Genomic DNA, 23,432 nt, shown 5'->3' on the forward strand with positions numbered 1-23,432 from the left:
GCACCGGGCACCGGGACTGCACCGGGACTGCACCGGGCACGGGGCGCAGCACCGGGACTGCACCGGGCACCGGGTCTGCACCGGGACTGCACCGGGCACGGGGCACTGCACCGAGCACAGGGCACAGCATCGGGACTGCACCGGGACTGCACCGGGCATGGGGCACAGCATGGGGCATGGGGCACAGCACCGGGACTGCACCGGGCACGGGGCACTGCACCGGGACTGCACCGGGCATGGAGCACAGCACCAGGCACGGGGCACTGCACCGGACATAGGGCACTGCACCGGGACTCCACCGGGCACGGGGCACTGCACCGGGCATGGGGCACCGCACTGGGCAGTGGGCATTGCACTGGGCATTGGGTGCTGTGGACATGGGGTACTGCATTGGGCACCAGGTGCTGCACCGGGCACTGCATGGGGCACTGGGCACTGCAGACACTGGGTGCTGCACTGGATACTGCATTGGGCACCGCGCACTGCACCGGGCACCCACAATCCAGGCCCGGGAGCCAGGCTCGGTGCCAGGCGCGCTGCTGGCGGGGCCACGTTCCCCCAGCCCTCCCGGGTGAGCAGAGCCCCGGGTGTCCCGGGGCAGCTCCAGCACCCACCAGCCCCTGTTTACCCCTCGCCATCACCCCGTGCAGCGGGTGCTCCCTGCCCAGCCCCGCTCCAGCGCCGGCGGTGCCGAATCCAGCCCCCCCGGCTGCAGACACCACGCCATGGGTCTTCGCAAAGAACAATTTTAATATGACATAAAACTTCCCAAAGGTAAGAACAGAGCCGGACACTGGGCAGGAAGACACGGTCCCCTTGGCTTTTAAGACATTTTCCATTTAAAAAATCCTTTTCCCGCTATATCCACGCTGCCGGGGTGCAGCCGAGCCCCCCTTCCCACGGCGCTGGTGGGCAGGGGGTGCCCGGTGTCTCCCCCAAACCCCGCTGCCTTCCTGAGACCTTAACACAGACAGCGGAAGAAGCAGCAAAGGAAACGCCGAGCAGCTCCGGCTGCTCGTTTTGGCGGCATAAACAGCGCCGGTTTAACGGGAGAAGCAGGATACGGAGCCTGGCACAAACCGCACGTGCACAAAATAATCCAACACACAGCCGAAAAATCCGCTGGCTGCTTCGGGGTAGGAGATGCACTCACCGGCGGTGGCACGGCAATGCCCGACGGCAGAGGGGTCGGCAAACTGGGGATGGTCCCCCCATCGCCGGCACGGTGCTCAAAGCACCAGGGTGGCAAACCGCGGCGGGGGGAAAAGCCGGTACATGCAGTATAAATGGAGATGGTTATATCACAGAGAAGTAGAACTGGGGGGGAAATGCTGGGTTGAGCCATAGGCTGTTGGATAAAAAGCGAGGAGGGGAAAGAGGGGGGTGAAATTTCCAAATAACAAATGAAGCAGCAGCACAGGCGCTCGCTGTTTGTTTTTTTTTAAAAAAAAAAAAAAGAAATATTGTCTTTTTGGATGTCCGTATGCACCGACCGACGAACACTGTGGGATGTGGAGGCAGAAGAAATGCAAACAGCAAAAACCAACCCTAAAAATCCCGTTTATATTCGTATCCGATTGCTGACCCCGCAGGGAGGTCTCTGCTTTTCCCACCTGGAAGGGCCGATGGAGCTGGGCTCCAAAAGGCTTCGAATAAAAAAATTAAAACTTTTACATCCACTATACACTTATATAATGAACCATATGCACATAAAACCACCCATACGCATCCCAGCTCAGACCGCCAGCATTTGGGGGATGTTGCTATGGGTTTGGGTTTTTTTTTATTTTAAATATTACAATTACCCCCATGGTTTCTTAGGAGATTTAGGGTATTTCCAGCTAAAACTGAAGTTAAAAAGTAGGGAAAAGCAAGTGAGTCTTTGCAAGGTTAGAAAACATCGTGTCATCCAGCTGGGAGCTGGGAGCCGCACGGAAAAGCCTGGGACCCCCCGGAGCTGGGTGGGACCCTGCGACGGTCCCGCACTGCCCGTTTAGCTTATAAAAGTAATAAATTAATTAATGAATATTTGCATCGAGTCCTCTCTATACACAAAGGTTGGGGCCCTGCCGGGGAAACGCCGCTGCCGGGAAAGCTCCCGCGTCTCTATAAAAATATGAGCATCTTTCGGGGAGTACAAAAAGCCTTCGGGGGAGGCGAAGCGCCGGGGCGCAGCCAGCCCGGCCAGCGCTGACGTCCAGACTGGCTCCGGGGATGTTTCTCTCATGGCTATGCCGCGCAGGACGGGTTTTTCGGGGAGGCGGTGGGATGCTGCGGGGAGCCTGAACCATCCGCGGGTGCCGGCGTGGGGCTCAGATGTGCTTGGCCCTGCTCCATGCGCTGCCCCGGGCTGCCGGGAGTTGAGCACCCGCTGGCTCCTGGCCCCGTGTCGGCAGCGCCGGCGGCAGCCGCGGCGGTTGCCGGTGGCCAGTTGCTCTCTCCCCGCAGTTCCGATGCTGCCGGGAGCCGCGGTCCCGATGCTCGCATCCATCCCGCCGCAGCGAGGAGATGCTGCCGTCCGGCTGCTCGGCGTTGCCGATGGGGTAGGAGCCCTGGCATTCCCACTCGGCTGCCGCCGGCTCCTGCTCATCGCTCTCGGAGCCCTGCACCGCGATCTGCGGGACCGGGCTGGGCTTCGGCTTCGGCTCTGTGCCAGCCGTGCCGCCGCACCACAGAGCTGCGCCCTGCCCGGCTTCGCTCTTGCCGCCGTCTTCGCTTGCCGGCACCGCCTCCGGCTCATCGAAACTCACTTCTTGAACCGCTTCTTGCTTCTTGAAGGAGTCCCGACGCTCGGAGAGGTTCAAGCGCCGCATGACCACCACCTCCTGGTCCCGGTCGTGCCTGTCCCCCAGCCGGGAGCTGGCGGGGTGATAAGCGTGCTCCCCGGGGTACGCCGGTGCTTCGCCCTCCCCGATGGCCTCCCCATCCATCGCCGGCATCTCCAGCCCCAGCTTGCGGCCGCCGCCGGTTTTTTTCTCCGCCAGGATGGTGACGATCTTCTCGGCCGACTGGACACGTTTGAGGAGGGGGGAGCGGGGGCAGTCGGCGCTGCGGGGTCGTGAGCTCTGTCGGACGATGGTGGGGGGGGAGAGGGTCTTGCCCTGGAAGGAATGAGGGGTTTTGGGGTACCCTGGGAGCGGGGATGGGGAGCGTTGGGGAGAAGGCGGGCGCTGGGCAGAGGAAGGGGTGCAGGCGAGAGGCGAGGGGGGGATGCTGCTGGTGGATTTGCGACGTCCCACTTTGTAGCGTTGCCCACCCAGTTTGGGTGCCAACCCGTGCAGGGAGCTGGGGCGCACGTGGCCGGCGGGTGACGTTGGGGTGCTGGAGGAGGGAGAGGTGCTCTGCGGGGACACAGCATCTGTCGTGCAAAGAGAAACAGGTCACCGCGAGGGATGGAGGGACACATGGCATCCCCGCCATGCCCGGAGCGGGTGGGGTTACCTGGGGGCAGGTCGGGAGCGGGGCTGCGGCAGGGCGTCGCGGGGCCCGGGGACAGGCTGTGCGTGGGGGACTCCGGGAGGCTCTCGCTGGAGGACAGCGAGTGATGGAGACCGGAGGAGAAGCTGCGGCTGGTGTGCAGGACCGACGACTGCTTGGAGATCTTCTTGAAAAGGGATTTTCTCCTGGAAGGGGGAGGACAAAGGTGGTGGGAAAAGGAAGAGCCTCAAAGCTGGTGGCCGCGAGTCTGCCAAGCTGGTGCTGGCAGGACCAGACCCTGCTGGACCCCCCGGTATGGCAGAGCCGGAGCATCCCCCCCAGCTCCAAGGACACCCCGGACAAACGCCGTTTTATCCCGCCCCGGTTCTGCCCACCTGTCCTGGCCGTCCCTTTTCCTGCTCTTCTTACTCCTCCGCGCCATCCTCGTCTTGGAGCTGTTTTTCCGAGCGGGGCCGATTTTAATGGAGGTGTTCTCAAGGGCAGTGGTCCGCAGGGCCACTTTATTCCCGCTCTGAGGGGTGGGAAAGGAATTGCTGCAGTCCAAGCACCGGATCCGAACCGGCTCCTGCCTCGGCTGTCGGCAGAGGCGATGCCGGGAGCTGCAGGACCGATGCAGCGGTGCCGGGAGCCAGCGGGGCGAGCAGCGTGGCGCCGGTCCCCTACCTTCAGCAGCAGCTCCACGACGTCCCGGTGAACTAAACCCAGCACCGATTCACCGTTCACATGTGTGATGAGATCGCCCGCTCTCAGCCCCGCTTCCTGCGCAGGGCTCCCCTCTTCCACGCTCTGCAATCGAAAGACCAAGATTTTATTCGGGTGCAAGCCTAAGTTTCCTCCTGGGGTTTTCCCATCGGGAAACGCGGTGCCCGGCACCGCCGGTCCCTCCCCACGCGGAGCCCAGGCTACACACCCAGACCATGTGGTGGACGGTATAGACGTCGCTGTCCCCCATGTAGACGCGGATGGCTCGCAGGGTGAAGCCGTACTTCTTGCCCGAGCTGTGGATGATGATGGGGGGCCGCAGGCTGGCGATGGCGAGGGATGAGTCTCGGCTTGGGGAGGAGTCGCGGGAAGAAGGGTTGGACGAGAGGGAGTGGGGGGAGATGGGGCTCATCAGGGCGCCGCTGCCGAAGTCGTCTGCAAGGGGGAGAAGCCGGCTCAGCCGGGGAAAACCACGTGGCAGCCGCCATCCGGCAGGATAAACCGCGCGGCACACGGACCTGGTGTGATGATGAGGGACAGGGCTGAGACGGAGGCGGATTTGGGGACGCGGCTGCCCGGCGAGGCTCTCTGCCTGTCCGGCACGTCCTTCTGGCTGTTCAGCCGACGGCTCCCGCCCGGCTCCAGGCCCCGGGGAGTTGAGTTTTTGGTGCCGGTGCTGTTGCTCCGGAGGCGGATGCGGTTCAGGCTGACGAGATCGGCTGTGCAGAGGGGAGGAGGAAGAGTTTGGGGATGTGGAGAAGCCACCCCACGCCATGCGGGACCCCGGCTGCCCCCGGAGCATCCCGAACCGGCGCCCGCAGCCTACACACCGGATAACGCCGACGGCTTCACTGCACCACTGGTCCCCGCGTCGGGGTCTCCCAGCACAAACTTGGGTCTCTCGGGCTTGGAGGACGCCACACAAGGGCTTTCGTCCTCGGAGGAGAAGGCAAACTTGGGCATGGTGTCCAGGCTGTAGGTGCTGGGCAGTGCGGCAGGGCTGCGGCTTCGCTCGTGCCGGGAGGTGTATGGCGTGGAGCTGCAGGACGTCCAGGAGCGGAGCCTGTGCGAGGAGAGCGGAAGGGCTCGGGAAAAGCAAAGATGGGAGAGGGGGGACGGCACCGAGCCGTTGCAGCACCCCAGGACACGTCCCACCGACACCTCTGCAAACCCTCGGCATCGGCACAAACCTCTTGGTGCCGGCACAAACCCTCGGCATCGGCCCAAACCCACATCAGCGCTGCATCCCCCGTCTCAGCACGCACCGGGGCTCTGTGCCCGCCAGCCGGCTCCTGTCCTCGTCTCCCGAGTGCCTGTCCCATCGCTCCTCTTTGTCCTCGCTGTGACTCCGATCGGAGGACGAGAGGCTGAGGTTGGAGTGAGCCGCCAGGAATTCGGAGCTGCTGTACACCTGAGAAGGAGATGAGCCGTCAGCAAGGAGCAGAAATTTGGGAATCCAGGTGCTCCGGCATCAGACGCTCGGCACAACCGTGCCAGCCGTGGTGCCCATCATTTTGAATGCCGGAGGAGGAACTGGAGCACCTTGCTGAAGCGATGGGAGCAGGAGGAGAACTGCCCGATCTCCACGGACGATTCCTCGTCGTTGGTTTCCTCATCCTCCGAATCCAAGTGGCGGTACCTCTCGGAGCGAGCTGGAAGCAAGAGCCAGAGCAGGCAGGGCTGTCACCCTGCCGGCAGCGCGCCGCGTCCTGCCTGCCCGCACGGCCCCGGCTGACAGAGCTGTGGCTGACAGCCCGGTTCCAAATCCCAGGGAAGTTTTGGGGTGAGAAAGTAAGGGTTTTGGTAAGGCTGAGCAGCCTGGAAACAGGATTACATCTGTTTCGCGACTTTGGTTGTAAAGCGACCGACTTCACCCAGGAGATTTCCATCTCCCGCGGGAGCATCCGGGATAACGGATTGGCAGAGGCAGGGGAAAAGGGGACGGATTTGGGCTCACTGTCGAAGTAGCTGGTGTCGTCCTCTGACTCCAGCTGGGGGATGAACTCGGCCTTCTGCCGCAGCAGCCCGTTCCAGTCCAGGTGGAGGAAGAAGGAATGGTGCTTCACCTCGTGCGCACCCCCTGCCAGGCAGAGAAACCCGCGTCAGGGGGACGGGGCAGGAGCCGGGATGCTCCCGCTTCCATCCCAAACGGCACGGTCTCTCCTCCATGCAGAGCAAACGGCTTAAAATAGGATGGGTCAGATCCCTGTGCTGCCGCCCCGGGGTGGACCCCGAGCAGGGGACCTCCTCCGAGCATCCTCGACGCGGCGGGACACGCTTTGGTTTCAGAAAATGGCTTGACATGAATTGGGGTGCCAGGTCACCCCCCGAGCGCGGCGCGGGGGCTGCCACACATACCGGTGCCCAGGCGCTCGAGGGGACACTGTCTCAGCAATCGCGTGATCAGGTCCTGGGCGTCCGCGGGAAGAGCCTCGTCCCCTTCCGGCCACATAATTTCATCTGCAAGGAAAAAGGAAAAGGAGTTTGGAGTGGCTGGAAGAGTTTGGACACGACGGGGGCTGTGACGATGCGAGGTCGCAGGAGAAGTCACTTCTGGGCAAGAGGCGAGTCCCCCAGGAGCCGCAGCAGATGAAAGCATCCTCCCAAACTGGGAAGTCAAAGCTTGAGGAGCCTCCTCGCCATTCAACCGAGCATGAAATGAAGGAACGAAGCTCTCCTCGTGCTAAGGACGAGCCATGGCTGCTGGGAAGAGCGAACCAAGGAGCAAAGCTGCCACCGACACTCACCGCTGATGACCTGCCCGAAGAGCTCCTCGGGGGTGTCTCCGAAGAAGGGGACGCAGCCCACCAGGAACTCGTAGAGGATGATGCCCATGGCCCACCAGTCGACGGGCTTCCCGTAGCCCTGGATGAGGATGACTTCTGGGGCGATGTACTCCGGAGTGCCACACACCTGCGTGGGAAGCAGCGGCTGACACCTCTGCAATGACCTTTGCAACAAGTCCCGAGGCTCTCCCCGTCCCCGGAGACAGCAGATCGGCCAAGCGGAGCAGGACCTCGTACCTGCTTGTCCATGAACTCCCGAGTGTCCTTCTCCATATGCCCTTCGTAGAGGTTCGTGGTCATGTTCATCAAGCCGATCTTCGACAGACCAAAGTCTGTCAGCTTTATGTGGCCCATGGAGGTGATGAGCAAACTGCAAGAGAAGAGAGATGCCCCGCAAGGATGTCGTTTGCTTCTGGGGAGACCTGGGCAGGACCAGCCGGACCCCAAGACTTCTGGTCCTGGTGCAACAGCGCAGAACCAGGTCTTTGGGCACCAAACCCATGACCTCATTTTGCCTTACCCTCTTGACTTGGATCAGTCCCTCTCCCATCCCCACCCAGACCCCATCCCGTCCTTGTTTAGACCTGACCCACGTCCTTACTTGTCGGGTTTGAGGTCCCGGTGGACGATGCCGTAGTTGTGGAGATACTCCAGCGCGAGAACGGTCTCGGCGAAGTACATCTTCGCCATGTCGACGGGCAGTGGGCCCATGTTCTTCAGCAACGTGGCACAATCCCCCCCTGCGGGGACACGGGTCCTCCTGAGCATGGGGGGCTCAGAGAAGGCAGGGAGGTCAGCGGGCAGGGCAGTTCCCAGCCAGACCCCCCGTCCCTCCTTGGAGCAGCGTTGATCCCTGGCCATGGGGCACAAACACTCTCCTCGGTGAGCATGGCCACCACCTTCATCAAGGTGAGACTCAGGATCACCAAAGCATCTCCTCATGCTTCCCTCCACTCCCTGGAGCAAAGCAGGGCAGGAGATGTCCGGATGATGTCCTCAGTGCTCAGACATTGCTATTGTCCCCATCCCTCCAGCCCCGAATCCCTTTCTCACCTTCCACGTACTCCATCACCATGCAGAGGTGTCGCTTCGTCTCGAAGGAGCAGAACATGCTGACCACGAAGGGGTTCTCTGCGAAGGTGAGGATGTCCCTTTCCACGAACACCTGCTGGATCTGGTTCCTCAGGATGAGGTTCTGCTTGTTGATTTTCTTCAAGGCGAAGCGCTGCCGCGTCTCCCTGTGCCTCACCAGGTACACGGCCCTAGGAGAGAGTGAAATGGCTGGACCTCAAAACATGTCCTCCAACCACCGGACCGACCACGCAGCACCACAGGGCTTGGACAGGGAGGACTTCGAAGACGTTTAGAGATGGAGACAAGCGTTGGGAACTTCCTAACTCACCCGTAGGCCCCGTTGCTGATCAGCTTGATGGTCTCAAAGTCCCCCTCGCAGGGCTTCCTCCGAGGAGCGGTGGCTGAAGGCTGGCTCTGAAGAAGGCACGGAAGGTTTTTAATGTTTCCCAGCGTGCCGGTGCTCTGAGTGCAGGCAGGAATTCACCGAGCACCACCACGTTTCACCTCCGAGTGCTGCCAGAGGACATCCCTCCCTGAGCCCTCTCCAGCCACAAACCCCAAACCAGAAGACCAAGGTGCTCTGCAGATGAAGCGCCCACTCTGAGCTCTGTCCACTCAAGAAGCCAATTGAGGGACTGTGAGAGATTACACCTGAATACAGGGGTCACCCTTGGGGACAACCTGAATTAACATCTCCCAGCCTAAGGTAGCAGAGGAGCTGCTGCAAGGAGCTTTGGTGTGGGGTGAGGGAGGACGAAGCTGGAAGCAGCAGGTGGGACACGCAGGTAGGACCACACTCACCTCACAGGCGTCATCATTCTCCGGTGTGATGGTGTTCCCGCTGTCGAAGTGATCCAGCTGGACCATTTCTGCAGAAGACAGGGATGGTTTTTACCTTCTTCATGCTCAGCCCCCACCAAAATACCCCCCCACCAACGGCTTTCCCTCCAAACTCGGAGATCCCGCAGGGATTTAGCCACACGCTTTGCTTGAGCTATTGTATGGAGAAATTCAGGTCATGGCGTTAAGAGGTTCAACACGAGGTAAAACATTTATATAATTCTCTTTCTTCCATAGTCATTCCCGTGTTCTTCAGGGATTATGGTTCCCCCCCCCAAGGCCGTGGCTTCCTATGGATTAAGTGTTCTTGAGCTTAATCTGCTTTGCTGAACCTGTTGGGAGCAATGAGGAGGGATGTGGGACTGGCCGGGAGACTTGGACACTGTCCTGGTCCTGCTGTGACCCACCCCACGACACCAGCTCAGCCCTGCCGGTCCCCCTGCCACCTCCCAGTGCTCGTTCACGCTTGCCAGTGGCCAAACTGGGAGTCCACATCCCGCTGCAGACCTCGGGGCCGCCAACCCAAGTGGTTCCCTACCCTCCAGCGGGTCCTTGACGAGCCCCAGTTGGCTGATGATGTATCGGGGAATATCGGTCTTTATTCCCTGGCCGACTTTGGCGTGTCCTTCTGCAGCTTCCAGGAGATGGTAGAACTCCTCCGGGTCAAACTCCTGGACGGGGAAAACCAAGAACAGTTGAGGAGTGAGACTTTGCAAAGTTAAGCCTTTCCTCTAAGCCTTGCAGGTGACATCTGTAATTGGGGATGGGCTCTGGATGCTTGCAGGAGAAAGCTAAATGCTCTGCTCCTGCTTCTACCATCGTTCCCGATGTAAAGGGTTAATGGAAAAAAATGGAGCCCCATGAGCTCCTTTTCCAGCTGCAGGAACCACGGCACAAAGGCGAGTGCTTTAGAAATTCAGCGCAACAGCTAAAAAAAAAAAACTGGAAAATGGATGAGAAAGCTTGCAAGAAGTTCCCATCTCCCTACTCCGCTAGGAAAAAACAGCTTCTCCCCTCCGAGAAATGGCTTTCGTGCGAGGAATGGTCTTAGCTCCTTGCTACAGCCTGGCCAGGACGGTGAGGAGCAGCGGTTCCCATGGTGGACCAGACAAGGGGGTGAGAAGATGTCTTGTCTTTCACGGTTCGCGCCCGCCCGGAGAGGAGGCTTTTCAGAGGCGCGGACCGTGAAAGACAAGACACATCAGGGGCTGCTATGTCTTACCAGGCACTCCAGCAGGCGAGCAGGACGGGAGATAATGATCAGCAGCTTCCTCACCAGTTGGTCGATGAACTTCACCTCCTCACTTTCCGAACGCTCCTGAGCCTGCCGGAGAGGAGACCGAAGCCAGGCATCTATCGGTGGCCTCAGCAGATGACATCAGGCAGGGAACTGCCCCATACTCACATCTCGGAGCATCTTCTCAAGTTTTTCCTGCAGCTCCATGAAGTAGCGGGAGGTGATGAGAGCTCCCTGGGACTTTGCCAGGCAGTCGCGGGCCAGCTCGATGATCTGGTGGTGGATGAAGCCCAGCACCCCGTCTGCCAGCGGCAGAGTGCTGCTTGGAGAGAAGTTTGTGATGGTGTCCTGCAGACGCTCTTCCATTTGGGCCGTGGCCTGCAAGGCAGAATGGATGGTGATGCCGGGAACATGTGCCCCCATACCATGCACTGGGTTTGGCCAGCCAGGATCTCTTGTTACCACCTCCCACAGCTCCAATATCTACGTGCACATCCTGGCCCCACCTGGGACCCGGCTTCCAGCAGGCTGGAAAAGCTCCACCAAACTCTCCAGAGACCTCTGCCTGCATGTATGATGGTGCAGACCCACAGGTCCCTGCCTCCCCGGTTCATGACCACGTCTCCAGTGCCCTCCAACACCCCCTGGTATATCTACCCATGCATTCTATATTCCAGCATGGAGAAGAAGTTCTGGAGAAGATGCTGTCAGGATGCCACGGAGGCACTAACGTGCTTGTCCTCCCCAGTCCCAGCAGTTACCTTGGGGAACCGCTCCTTGTAGACATGGTTCATCATCACAACCTCGTTATCAAACGTTCCACTCGTCCGTCCAGGGCTGCGGAGGGAGGAAACCAGTTGCGTTACAAGGTCCAAGTCATTTACATCTATGCAAATAGCTGCTACCCCTGGACAGCAATTTGTTCCCTGCTCCCAACTCCCGATCCCAAGCAGTTAAAGCTCATCCGAGCGGAGCCAGCACTTGGGGCAGCATCCCTCCCACCATGCATGGGTCTGGGGGTCCCTGGGACCTGGTCCAGGGAAGGTTAACCACCCGCAGATCCAGGTCTCCAAACGCAAGTCACTTGAAACTCCAGAGCTGGGAGGCTGGTGCATCAGTCACTTGGCTTTGAAGAGCGAGCTCATCCTTTCCTTGCTCTGAATCCCACAATTTTTCACCATCGTTGCCCTTTTTGCAGGTCACCAGCAAAAAAAAATAATCCCCAACCAAACCCTGTGGTGGATGCAGGGACCTTCATTAAAGAAGGCTTCTCTCTTACCCTCACCCAACATTGCCTCTCTCAGGCCCCTGCGTGGTGATCCCGTTATGCAAAGCAATTCGCAGGAGCAGCCAGCAGCTCATTAACCGCTGCATAATAAATGCGGTGACTAAAACCAGACCCAAGCCGCTCGCTGCCAGCCCCAGCCCAGCGCCAGCCCAGCCTTTGCTGTGCCGTGCTGACCGCAGAGCTGGCATCTCCTCGGTGAAAACCTCACCACCTACAAAACCCCGTCAGGTAATTAATCTGATTTTAATGAAATTTCAGCCGGCAACACGCAGCGCTATGGCTCTGCCTCCGGTGCAAAGAGGGTCGGGAGCTTTTTCAGTGGGAAAAGAGGATTTAACTGAAACACCCCCTGTAAAAAGCACAAGCCCCTGGTGCTGGACAAGCGGAAACGTGACCGGCTCCTTGCACGGGACACGGTCTTGGAGCAGCAGTGCGGTGCTCGGCAGGTCCGTAGGGTCAGCTCGCACGATGCTACGGCCACCGGCTTGATGCTTTCTCCAAATATTCCTGTCTCCAGCCCGCAAATGCCCGTCCACCTGCGCTCCTTGTTTTTTGCAGAGGCAAAGGCCGGCTGATGCTCAGCCCCAGCAAACACAGGTGATGTTTCCCAACCCAAGCCCAAAACCAGGATTTTTAACCTTTTAACGGCAGGTCAGGCCGGTGGCCTCCCAGCCGTGCCCTGCAAGGACGGCCACCGCTCGGACTTCTGCTCGGCGGTCCCCTTCTCTCCCCTGAAACCTTTGAGATAATTGAGCAAGAAGCTGCAAACCAACTAGTTTGGAACAAATCCCACTTTCTCCAGCTTCAGCCCCAGGAAACCTCACTCTCAGGTGTCGTCTGCTGCCAGGAGAGCAATGCCATATCCCGCAGCCGAGAAGATGCTGAGAACCAGACCCTAATGCCCAAAATCACGGAGCTTAGGATCATAGAATCATAGACTCATGGAATGGTTTGGGTTGGAAGGGACCTTTAAAGGTCACCTAGCCCAACGCCCCTGCAATAAGACATCTCCAACCAGATCAGGTTGCTCAGAGCCCCGTCCAACCTGACCTTGAATGTTCCCAGGGATGGGGCATCTACAGCCTCAAGCCATAGCTTCTCCACTCCCCTGCAGGGGGAAAACCCGTACGGGGGTCAACACCTTGGGATGGGCTTAGCAGGACCAGGACATCCCAGGAACGGCCCACGAGAAGGCAGAGGATGCGCTGGATGTTCCGGCACCCTGGGTACTCCCCACAGTGGGTGCCGTACCTGAGGCTCCGGGATCGTGGGCGCAGGCAGGGCGAGTGCCGCCCCTCCTCGTCCATGACGCTCTCCGTGCTGCGGAAATGCTTGGAAAGGAAATGCAGCTCGTCCGGGGTGGGCTGGTACGGCAGCTGGTGCAGGCGCTCCTGGGAGGACGAAGACGACTGGAAGGAAGGACAGACATGGGGGATCAGGAGATGGATCCGTGTTTCCCGGCAGCAGGGCGGAAACCAGCAAGCCCACGAGGAAAATATTCCTCGGAGCCACTTAGGAGGCTGGAAACACTGACGGGCAGCTGACGCTGTGCTCGGTAACGTGAAACACGGATGGCAAGGTCAGCCCGGGGAGGTCTGTGCTGCCCACTCCCACCCCAAACCTCCCACTCTCCCGCTCAATCCAGCTCTGCTGACCCCCCATCCCTTGTACCCGGCATCCTGGGCAGCTCCTGCCCGGCCATTCCCCTGCACGGTTGGGATGCGACTCGTGCACGCTCGACCCCTGACACGCAGGGACGCTGTAACGCCCAGGGATGCTGTAACGCAACGCCCGGGGATGCTGTAACGCCCAGGGATGCTGTAACGCAACGCCCGGGGATGCTGTAACGGCCAGGGATGCTGTAACGGCCAGGGATGCTGTAACGGCCAGGGATGCTGTAAGCCGTTAGCCGAGCTCTATGGCTTTCTTAAAAGCACTCTTGGAAAGCAGGATGCAGCTAACGCACACGGTCCTCTAGGAACCGAGGGGCTGCCCAGGAGCCAACGCCGCGGGGCTCGGGCGGCATTTCACCAAAAATCAAGCGTTTTGGGTTCTTCTCGCCTGCTGCCATGAGAAAGCCAATGTTACCGAGACAGTGGAGCTGGGGGTGTTGGTCCCATAGCCAGAGGAGGGTAACGAAGCCAGTGACCACCTTCTGCCATCAGCCCTGCGAGTGCAAACGTGCCGGTCACATATAGGAAAAAAACCAACATCTAAATGCAAATCAATAACGTCAGAGCAGTAAGGATGGGGAAGAGGACGCAGGTTTGGCTTGAGTAACAAAGCCCTGAAACCTCTTTTCAGAATGGACTGAAATTGGGTGAAGTAAGAGGGGTTTGCAGGGGAGGGGGGCTGTTCCGCAACCCCGGCATCCATGGGGACAGTGACAGCGAGCAGGGTCCCCGCGAAGGGACAGCGCTGGGGCTCGCTCGGGTGGCGAAACCATTTCAGATGGAAAAAAAAAAAACCCACGAGAATCTGAGTCTTAATTAGAGCAAAATTCAGCCTTCTGGGGCTTTCTATGAGAAATCGGGATTCCTAAAGACCGTCCTGAGACAAGAGGCGCCGCGGAGCAGAGCCGGTTATAAACAGGAAGGCAACCGCTCATACGTAGGCGAATGCTTCCTCTTGGAGGGGATTCTAATGGACGCGGCAACGTCCAGGTCAAGATGAGGACCTTCACCTCCCGCTGCCGTTTCCCGCGCGGGGCCAAGGACGGCAGGAGCTGGCAGGGTGCCGGATCCGGCACCGGCACCACCGCGTGCCCTCGCCGCCGGCAGGCTCGCAAACCCCCGGCCCCGCGGTTTGGCTTTTCACTCTGTTACAAGCGTGAAAATCATCCGTAAGCCTCCAGCTTTTTTCCATGTGATGATCGATGGGTTAAAATCAGCCATCCGCCCATGTGTGCAATTAATTAATTAGTTAAACAGGATTTTGGTGCCTGCATCTCGAGCAGCGCGCACTGGGAAGGGGATGCAGCAAGATCTGCCTCCGCGGGGACCCAGCCGAGCATCCGTCCCCGGGCATCTGCCGAGCATCCGTCGGGAGCGCTCAGAGTGGGTCTGAGCTGGGGCTGAGCTCATGGCCGGGGATGGTGCGATGGGAACAGGGATATTTCTGCTCCCGGAGCTGCAGGGAGCCCAGCCCCAGAGCAAAATCTCCCACCCAGGGATGCACACGAAGAAGGACCGTGCCGATGTGGAGGAGACACCTCCCCGGAACGCAGCCCCAGCCCGTGCCCCGTACTCGCCTGTCAGTCCGAGGAGCATGGCTGGGGTGGTGGGAGGCACCGGTCACGGCAGAGCAAACACCACCAGACCAAAAATCAAGGAGAAAAAAAGCAAAAAAAAATCAAAACAAATCACTTGAGATCAACAGAACAGTCCCAGCTGGTGAACTGTAATGATTAGTGAATATTGATGGTCTGGGGGGGGGCGGGAGCTCACCTGCGAGCGAAGGGGAAGTTGATGGAGGTGCTGGTGGAGAAGTTGCGTGGGCTGTCCAAGGGGCTGCTCCCGGCTGCGGGGAGAAAGGGGAAAAGTCACCCCGACACCCGCCCCGGTGCGATGCCCGGGGTGCCGCGGGCTGCTCCTTCAGGGGAAAAAGGGGGTAAATTGCTTCCCAGGCTGTTCCCTCCTGGAAAAGGTACCCGTGGCCAGGAGCCAGCCCACCGCTGCTAACAAGGTGCTGCAGAAGCAGAGGGGTTACCGTCCAAAATATTCGGGTAATTTTGGGAGATGCTCAACCCATCCCTTGGGACATCCCTTACCTGTCGGTACGGAGAGGGGGGAGAGAGGCCGCGAGAGGGTCGGGGAGGGGGTGCCCACCACTAAGCTCTTCCTATTGCTGCTTCGGCAACTAGGGAAGAAAAAAGAGGGAATTAATTTGGGGAAGCAAAGGACAGACAGGGCTGGACCGGTTCGGGCACGTACGGGTCCGCTTGTACGTGATGCCCTGTGGTAGGGGACACGGCTGCCGTCACCCATCGATTACGGAACTCCTGCTGCGGGGAAGATCCGTCCCCGGTTCAACACTGCCAGAGACGGGCCGACAGGGTTATTTTTAACGACGAACCGTCTCGTTGAGGTCCCACTTCTGGTTTTGGCTCGCTGGGGAGGGCAGAGGCAGGCGGCCCCTTGGGCAACGGGCCGAGGGCAGGAATAGAAAAAGGGATGTAAAAGGGGGAAGCGATGGAAATGCCAAGCGGCCACAACCCGACCCGCTCCATCGCGTGGAAAATGCCCCCAGTTCCTATAAACCTCCCTACGCCTGGTGGTCCCCATGTCACAGCTGGTCCCCGACCCCCCGAGACTTTGCGGTGTCGCTGGACACTTGCGATGCCCCGGCAGAGGTCCGGCTCGGCCGCGCTCCGGCAGGCAGCAGGAGAAAGCCACGTGCGCTGGCGGCAGGTGAAAAGCCGCACCACACGCGGGTCCACGCTGACGGCACCTCGACACCCCAAACACCCCAAAACTCCCAGTGCCGCACTCCAGCATCCCCCAGAGCTCCTCTGGAACAACCGCAAAGCCATGTCCGCAAGCGCCGGGTCCCCATATCACCGTCCCCATTCCCACCCGCCCAACTCACAAGATTTCAATCCTTCTTGCAGGAATTCCCTCTTTCCTTTCCTTTCGGCCCTTCTCCAAGCCCCGAGCCCCAGGCTGCCTTGCAAGCCTCGAAAAGCCCACCTACCCGCAGGGATGCTGCAGCCCCACTCCCGCCGCGTGCAGCCCATTTCAACCCCATTTAAAACACGATGGGCTCATTTAAGTTCTCTTTCACTCTGCAGAGAGGGGACTGCAGATATCCACAGCGCGGAGCAGAACCTGGTGCTTGCTGGCGTGCAAGCACGGGGATGACCTCCCCTTTCCTCTATCTGCGCTTCCTCGGGCTGCAAATTCTGCAAAAGCGACACTGAATTTCCTCGCCAGGCTGGGAACAGGAACCCACACAGGTGCCACTAATTAAAGGACGTCATTTAATATCATGCCGCGGCCAGATACACCCACAAAATCAAGAGCATGAACCCAGGGCGAAGGGATTCTCCCCGGATCCCAAAACCAGAAGCGAACGACAGATGCGGTACGCGGGGTGCAAAGGACAGCGTTTCGCAACACGCCGTCCCTCCAGACGGACGTACACGGCACCGATGCACGACCAACGCCGGCGACACGTGGTCAGAGCTCCGCATGCGTGGTCAGAGCTCCGCAGGTGACACCCAGCACCCCGTCACCTCCCGTTGGCATCTCCCCCCCCCAAGGGCTGCTCCTGCTCCCACCCTAAAACCGGGAGCCCCAACTCTTCTGCTCAAGACTGAAGATCTCGGCCAAGGTAGTGACTGAGGAGGCTGCTTGGGGTCCCCCCAAAACCCTCCTCTGTGAGGGGGCTGCACCCCCTGCACCCAGGATGAGGGGTCCCTGGGTGCCCTTCTGGGACACGCACCCCCCGACCGCCCTGAGCTCACTGGAGCTGCAGCGGCTTCGCAGGGCTCGGAGCCTCCTGCTCAGCGCCAGAGCTGAGCCATGATGCCAGAGGGGAGACAGAAACCTTCCCCCCCAAACCATTCACCCCTTCCCGCCCCTGCCGGGCCCCTCCGTCCGCTTTTCTTGCTTAAACACAGGCTTGAACACCAATTGCAGCACCTACAGCTGCAAACTCACAGCCCAGCACCCACCCCCGGAGCAAGAGCAAACCACAGCCTCTGGCCGCCGCCAGCTCCGCGTGCCGGATGGGAAACCGAGGCACTGCAAGCAAACCCGCTCCGCCGCCGAAGCGGCACAAGCAGAGGTTTATCAACCAGGAGGGCTGCAGAAAGCAGCCAGCTTTGGCGTTGCTTCACTATTGGGTCCTGCCGCGGGGACCGGGGTGCACGTGCGTCTGTGTCGTGCAGGGAGGGGACATCCCAGGGGACGAGGGGCTCGCTCCTGCTTGCTCGGTTTCATTTTGGAAGTGAAAACAAACCTTTAACGAAGCAAGTTCCAGTAATGGTGACACAGAGGGAGGCCGACGTTTCCTGTTTCCGCGCGCTCCACCCTCGGCTCTGCAACCATCTTGCGCCACTTTAACCCCCCTTCGCCTGATGCATCATCTACAGCTGGTTCCCATCCTTCACGGCACGGAAACCTCGGGCTAGAAACAAGCCTCGGGGTAGAGACGAGCTGCCGAGCCCCGAAGGCAGGAGCCAGAGCTGCTGCCCTCTCTGCCCCCATCACCTAATTGCACATTTGGTACCAAAAATGGAGTGGAAAATCGCCATCAGCATCTCCTGCGCTGCTCGGGCTGAGGCTGCCTCGGCGCTGCCGTTGCCATCCAGCACTTATTTCAAAGGATGCGGAAAGCGTGTGACTGCCGGTGTGACCCCGAAGCCTGGAGCAAAATAATGTGTCACCTGCCCCGAGGCTGCCTGCAAGAGGAACCAGCACCTCCCGCTGCCTGCCAGCACCCGCACCAGCGCCCAGCCTCGGCGCGGCACGGCCCGGATGTCCACAGGCAGGAGACAGAGCAAAATCCGGCAGATTCCCACAGGTTGCTTCCTCGGAGCTGTAGGAAAGGCAGGATCCGGCTGCGCAGCACAACACTGATATTTTTAACCCGCAAATGGCTCCGCCAGGATCCAGGCGAGCGGCGTTGGGTGGCAAGGAGTCCGCACCGTGCAATGCCGAGGGTCACGCTAAACACCCGGCCGTAAGCAGGGCCATCACCGGGAAATGCACGGAGGGACTGCAGCATCCCGCTCCTCTCCCGCAGGATCCGATCCCTAAAACTTCCCAGGACGGTAGAGCATCGTGTGTCAGCGGCCAGCCCGGCGCTGGGCACCGCCGGCGGGTGAATACCAGGCAGAAAGCCGGCGGTTTGGGGCCAAGTGGGTGCAGGGTGGTGGGAGCAGCGCGGCTGCGAGGGCAGGGTCAGCCCGATAAGGCAGCGGGCGCAGTCTCAAAGTACAAGCGGGCGGCCCCGCTCCCGGCTGCGTGAGTGAGAGCACGAGGCGGTGCTCCCGGCTCCCTTCTTCGCGTGGCTGCAGACAGCGTTTTTCCTCCATATCCCCCAAAACGGGCGCACGGCGAGATTTGGGGAAGTGCCTTGGATCACCACGTCCTGGAAAAATCGCTTTCCAGTGGGATAAGTTTGTGTTTAACATCAAAACCTGCCGAACCAAGCAGCTGCATCCCAAGTCTCTCCATGACATTTCTTGTCCGTGACTTCTGACGGCACTGAACTCGGCTGCCTCTGGGGATGGAGGCTGGGATGGGGGAGGCGGGGATGGGGGAGGCTGGGCACTGGGGTCTGGATGGTAAAATGCACCACGCTGCCTGGCACGGGCCACGCACAACCCCACCACATCTTCACAACCCCACCAGGCACCCAGCATCGCTCCACAGAGCCGTCCTGGCCCCTCTTCCCACCCCAGCCAAAAGCCTGGCGCTGCGGATGCTCTTATTAACCTGCTCTGGAGCACCGAGCAACACGCCGGGCACCTCCCAAGAACAAAATCCCCCATCCTCGCAGGGAATCGCGGGGTACCAAGTCGTGTCGAGACTTATTTATTTCTTTGCACTGCAAGAAAACAGCCTAAAGAAACTGCCTTGCTCCTTGGGACGCATCCCTGCACATCCCCGTGCCGCAGTTTCCCATTAGTGGGTAGGAAACGGTACCTGTTACGTCTGCTGGCACGTTTTCCTGCGCTGTGCGAGGTGTGAACAGCCACGGGCAGCATCCACGGAGGAGAAGAGCCCCGTCAGCCACCGAACCACCAGCCATCCTGCCCCGCGCCGGCCACCTCAGCATCCCCCCACGGGAAATTAGGATCTCTCAGACTTCTTAATCCCCCTAAATAACACCATATGCTTTCTGCCCGCTGTAAAATAGGCCAGACCGGTTCTCGCCGTGGATTCTAGGAATACCGATGAAAGGAGAGCAAATCCTCTGCCCTTCATGAGAATTACAGCCTCATCATGCTCAGCTGGAGACAGATGACTGCCTAGATCATCTCTCCAATTACACATCTCTCCCAGGGGCCCCCCGGCTCGGCCACCCCGGGTTGGAAAACCCCATCCCACGCCTTTTCTCATTTATTAAGGGTCCTGCTTGCCCGTCCTCGCGTGACGGCAGCTGTAATTCCCGCACCGTGGGCAAAGCAGGCACCTTCCCGGGGCTGGGATCGGCGCTGGATGGATTCTTTTGCTAAGCAACCGTGTCGCTTCGTGCCAGCCCACAGTAATATTAAAAGCCACTCACAATGGGAATATCTCCCCTCTGCCTCCGCACTGTCTTAAACACCTTTTTTATATAATGCCATGGAAGGGTTTTATGCCTGGGCTGGGTACAGCACCCCAAATCTGCTGGATGGAGGTGCCAGCCTCCACCGCCCACACCCGGGGGGCTCAGCAGTGCTCATTGCATCTCTCCCAGGGCCGGCAGTGCTGCCCGTCCCCCTCTTCGGGGACATGTCCCACCTACCTGCGCCAAGCCTGGCATTGCAGCTGGAGAGTTGGGGTAGCCCCCCCAGCACCCCCCGACACTGCCCCCCCGTAGTCCTGCCCATGGCTGGCTGCAAGGGACTGGCCCCTTCCCACCCCCCGAGCACCCTGGGGACCCTCACCCTGGCTCGGGACACGTCACCGCATGGGACACGGTGCGGTGCCCGCCTTGGCACAGGGGCTAACAGGGGTATTTCCCCCTTGGGCATGCAAGACACCCCCCCCTGCTGCAAAGAGCCCCAGCTCACACCCCCCCCAGGATTGGTGCACGGCACCCCAAAACGTGCATCCCCTAATGCCCTGGGACCCTAAGCTCTGCACCCCCCATGGCACTGGGCTCCCAACCAACGCATCCCCATGCCCGTGCACAACCCCCCCCCCCCAGGCAACCTCGGGGCTCTGAGGATGCACCCTCAGTGCATGGCAGCCCCAAAAAGATGCACCCACAGTGCACAGCCCCGCCCCCCCCAAGCACACACCCCAGGGTGCACTCCTGCTGCAAAGACACCCCAACCCATGCACCCCAGTGTGCACCTCCCCCGTGCACGACCCCCCACCCCCCACGCATCCCGGGGTGCCCCCCCGCTGCACAGCTGCCCCCAAACCAGCCACCCCGGTGCCCCCTCCGGTGCAAAACCCCCCCCAACCCATGCACGCCGGTGCCCCCCCCGGTGCAAAGACCCTCCAAAGCACGCACCCCGGTGCCCCCCCCGGTGCAAAGCCCCCCCCAAACAACGCACCCCAGTGCCCCCCCCGGTGCAAAGCCCCCCCCAAACCACGCACCCCGGTGTACAGCACCCCCCCACGCCCGCCGGGGTGCCCCCCCCGGTGCAGGGCCCCCGCCGCCCGGTACCTCTTGGAGCGCTGGAGCAGGACGCCGGCAGCCCGCTGGCCCCGGTAACCGGGCGGGGCGGCTCCCCAGCAGCTCGGGTCCGACATCGCGGGCGGCTCGGCCCCGCCGGGGCCCGGCACCATCCACCGGCACGGCCGAACGGCGCCGCCGGGGGCGCGCGGGGCCGGGACCGCGCCGGGGGCTGGGACCGGGGCCGGGCCGGGCTCCCGCCGCCGCCGCCTCCCGCCGCCGCCCGCCCCTTCCCGCCCGGCGGCGGCGGGGTTACCATGGAAACGGGCAGCGCCCCGAAACGGGGTCGGGGTTTCCATGGAGACGGAGGGAGCACCCCCAAAAGGAGCGGGGGGAGTGGGGGGTTACCACAGAAACGAGGCAGCGCCCCGATATGGGGCCGGGGTAGAGATGGGGCTGCGCCCCAAAATGGGGGCTTGGGGTTAGCATAGAGTTGGGGCAGCACCCCAAAATGGGGTCAGGGTTACCGCAGAAATGGGGCAGCACCCCAAAATGGGGGCTTGGGGTTACCATAGAGACGGGGCAGCACCCCAAAATGGGATCAGGGTTACCATGGAGATGGGGCAGCCCCCCAAAATGGAGCCAAGGTTACTATAGATATAGGGCATCACCCCAAAATTGGGGCTTCGGGTTACCATAAGGATGGGGCAGCACCCCAAAAGGGCTTTGGGTTGCCTTAGAGATGGGGCAGCAGCCCAAAATGAGGTCAGGGTTACTATAGAAATGGGACATCACCCCAAAACGGAGGCTTGGGGTTACCATAGAGATGAAGCAGCACCCCACAATGGGGTCAGGGTTACCATGGAGATGCAGCATCCACTGCTCGGCATTTGAGGGGCACAGATTTCCCCCCCAAGTCAACAGGGGTGGCCAAAAAGCCTGGGTCTCCCTCAGGGGGAGCGCTCCCCTAATGGCACCCTGTTGCCCACGGGACGCCGTGCTCAGAGGGCAACTGCCCGGCAGCACCCCGGCGAGCGCCCCACCGCCCCGCAACCTCCCTCCCGTGCCGGCTTTCACGTTTAATCGGGGAGATCCCGAGCAAAGATCCAGTGACATCCATCCTCCTTAGTGCCGGTGACAAACCCCGCGCGGTGGCACGCCAGGGCCGGCGGAGCCTCCTGAGCCGCGTGGCATGGCATCACCGGCAAGTGCCATGGCCAGAAATCCCGACGCCAGTGGGTTTGGGCAGGGTTTCAGCACGGTGAAAGGGCAGCACCGAGCCCGGCAGCACCGCGCTTCCCCTCGCCTCCTGCCCGGCAGCCATGAGACGCCAGCACGTGGAGGCACCTTCGGGCGCTGCCAGACTGCCCGTCCTCGGCCCTGCCCTCGACTCCATCCCAACCCCACGACAACCACCCCAAAAACGCCGTCCCCGAGGCCTCGTTGAGCAACGTGTGGCTGCACTTGTTTTCCCATGTGCCGTGGCCATTGGGGCGAGGGGTAGCCAGCCAGGGCTCACGGAGGGGGCACAGCAGGCAGGGACCCCCGTGTGCGGGCAGAGCGCAGGCAGCACCCTGGCTCCTGCCTGCCTGCCCGCAACGAATGGCTCTGCCGGCTGCTGAGCAGTGGCAGAGCTCCCCGCTGGTTCCCTCTCGCCCAGTGCCAGCCACTCTCCCCAGCAGATGGATGGAGGCACCCGGTGTCACCCGTGGGTGCCAGGCAGGCCACAGCTCTGCCCTGTGGCCACCACGGGGCACAGGGCATGGGCGTGACCGCCGGGTGCCAGCACACCCGCTGCACCTTGTCCCCAGGGCAGAGCACAGCCGGTACGCGCCACAGGGTCCGGCCACCCGCCTGCGTGACGGCAGCACCCGGCGGGGCACCGCAAGGGGCTTGTGGCATTTTGGGTGGGGCGCACCCATCCCCCAGAGCAGCCCCCCCTCCCCTTCCCCTACGGCGGAGCAGAAAAGGCGGTGAGGGAGGTTTCACAGGTGGGATGAAGGCACCATCCCCGCTCCCACCCCGCTCCCATCACGATGCCCTGCCCTGGTCCGATTTCAAGGCGATCCCCCTGCAAAAACAAGGATGCTCGGAGCTGAGCTCGAGCTACCGTGATGGCGTTCCCATCGGGGCTCCCCAAAACAGACTGGCCGGTAGCAGGGATGCAGCCCACTGGCACGGCCGGGCTGCTTTCGGGGTGCGCAGGGCTGGGGACAGACGATGGATGTTGCCCCACGTGTCCCGCAGAAGACAGCGCCGCTTTCGGGACCCCCTTGAGGCATCCCTGATGGGGGGAACGCATCTTGCTGCCCCCTTCTCCACCTCTGTCCCCCCTTCCCTGGAGCTGGTGGCCATGGTGCCTGGGGAAGGTTTTGGGGGGGGTCTTACCTCCAGGGGTGCAGGGTTAGTAAGGGGCTGCAGGGGCTGCAGGGGCTGCAGGGGCTCAGCACCGTCAGGCTCTGGCTGCTTGGAGACAAGCTGCAAGGCAAGACGTACCGGCGTGGCATCAGTGGGTGCCGGTGGGCACCCTGGTGGCACAGCCCCCCAGCCGGGCTGGGGGTCCGGAGGGGGCCAGGGGCCAAGAGCAGAGGGGGCAAGGCCTGGGGGAGTCACCAGGGCTGGGGGGGCCAGGCAGGGTGGGGAGGGGGGAGTGGAGCAGAGCTGGAGGGGGAGCACAGGGGACAGCAGGGACACTGCGGGGTCTAAGGTTGCCGAGGGGAAGACACTGGGTGGTCTGGTGCTGCTGGGGGGGGTCACTGGGGGGACCGGGGCTGTGGGTGTGGGAGGA

At 61.2% G+C, this 23,432-nt stretch overlaps 1 protein-coding gene across 4 annotated transcripts; it reads right to left on the bottom strand.

Moving 5' to 3' along the window:
* Nucleotides 1–709: 709 nt before the first annotated feature.
* On the bottom strand, nucleotides 710–23,166 carry MAST3 (microtubule associated serine/threonine kinase 3). Of its 4 annotated transcripts, none has more exons than XM_075175574.1 (27): nucleotides 23,033–23,166; nucleotides 15,135–15,223; nucleotides 14,812–14,884; nucleotides 14,616–14,636; nucleotides 13,454–13,532; nucleotides 12,617–12,774; nucleotides 10,839–10,914; nucleotides 10,246–10,455; nucleotides 10,063–10,164; nucleotides 9,379–9,511; nucleotides 8,802–8,869; nucleotides 8,329–8,414; nucleotides 7,980–8,188; nucleotides 7,528–7,666; nucleotides 7,164–7,296; nucleotides 6,888–7,053; nucleotides 6,499–6,600; nucleotides 6,098–6,220; nucleotides 5,683–5,792; nucleotides 5,406–5,551; nucleotides 4,971–5,203; nucleotides 4,659–4,859; nucleotides 4,349–4,575; nucleotides 4,102–4,224; nucleotides 3,813–3,949; nucleotides 3,442–3,623; nucleotides 711–3,358 (listed from the first exon to the last, which is right to left on the bottom strand). In XM_075175574.1, exons 1-27 carry the CDS (start codon nucleotides 23,149–23,151, stop codon nucleotides 2,313–2,315), a joined length of 4,491 nt encoding a protein of 1,496 aa, XP_075031675.1. In that variant the 5' UTR covers nucleotides 23,152–23,166; the 3' UTR covers nucleotides 711–2,312. The 4 variants fall into 4 exon arrangements, with proteins under 4 accessions (XP_075031676.1, XP_075031675.1, XP_075031674.1 ...); XM_075175573.1 differs by lacking the exon at nucleotides 23,033–23,166 and adding an exon at nucleotides 20,696–20,817; XM_075175575.1 differs by lacking the exon at nucleotides 14,616–14,636 and having other exon boundaries at nucleotides 710–3,358.
* Nucleotides 23,167–23,432: the final 266 nt, after the last annotated feature.

The sequence above is a fragment of the Calonectris borealis genome, chromosome 28, assembly GCF_964195595.1.
Source record: "Calonectris borealis chromosome 28, bCalBor7.hap1.2, whole genome shotgun sequence".
NCBI classification, from domain to species: domain Eukaryota; kingdom Metazoa; phylum Chordata; class Aves; order Procellariiformes; family Procellariidae; genus Calonectris; species Calonectris borealis.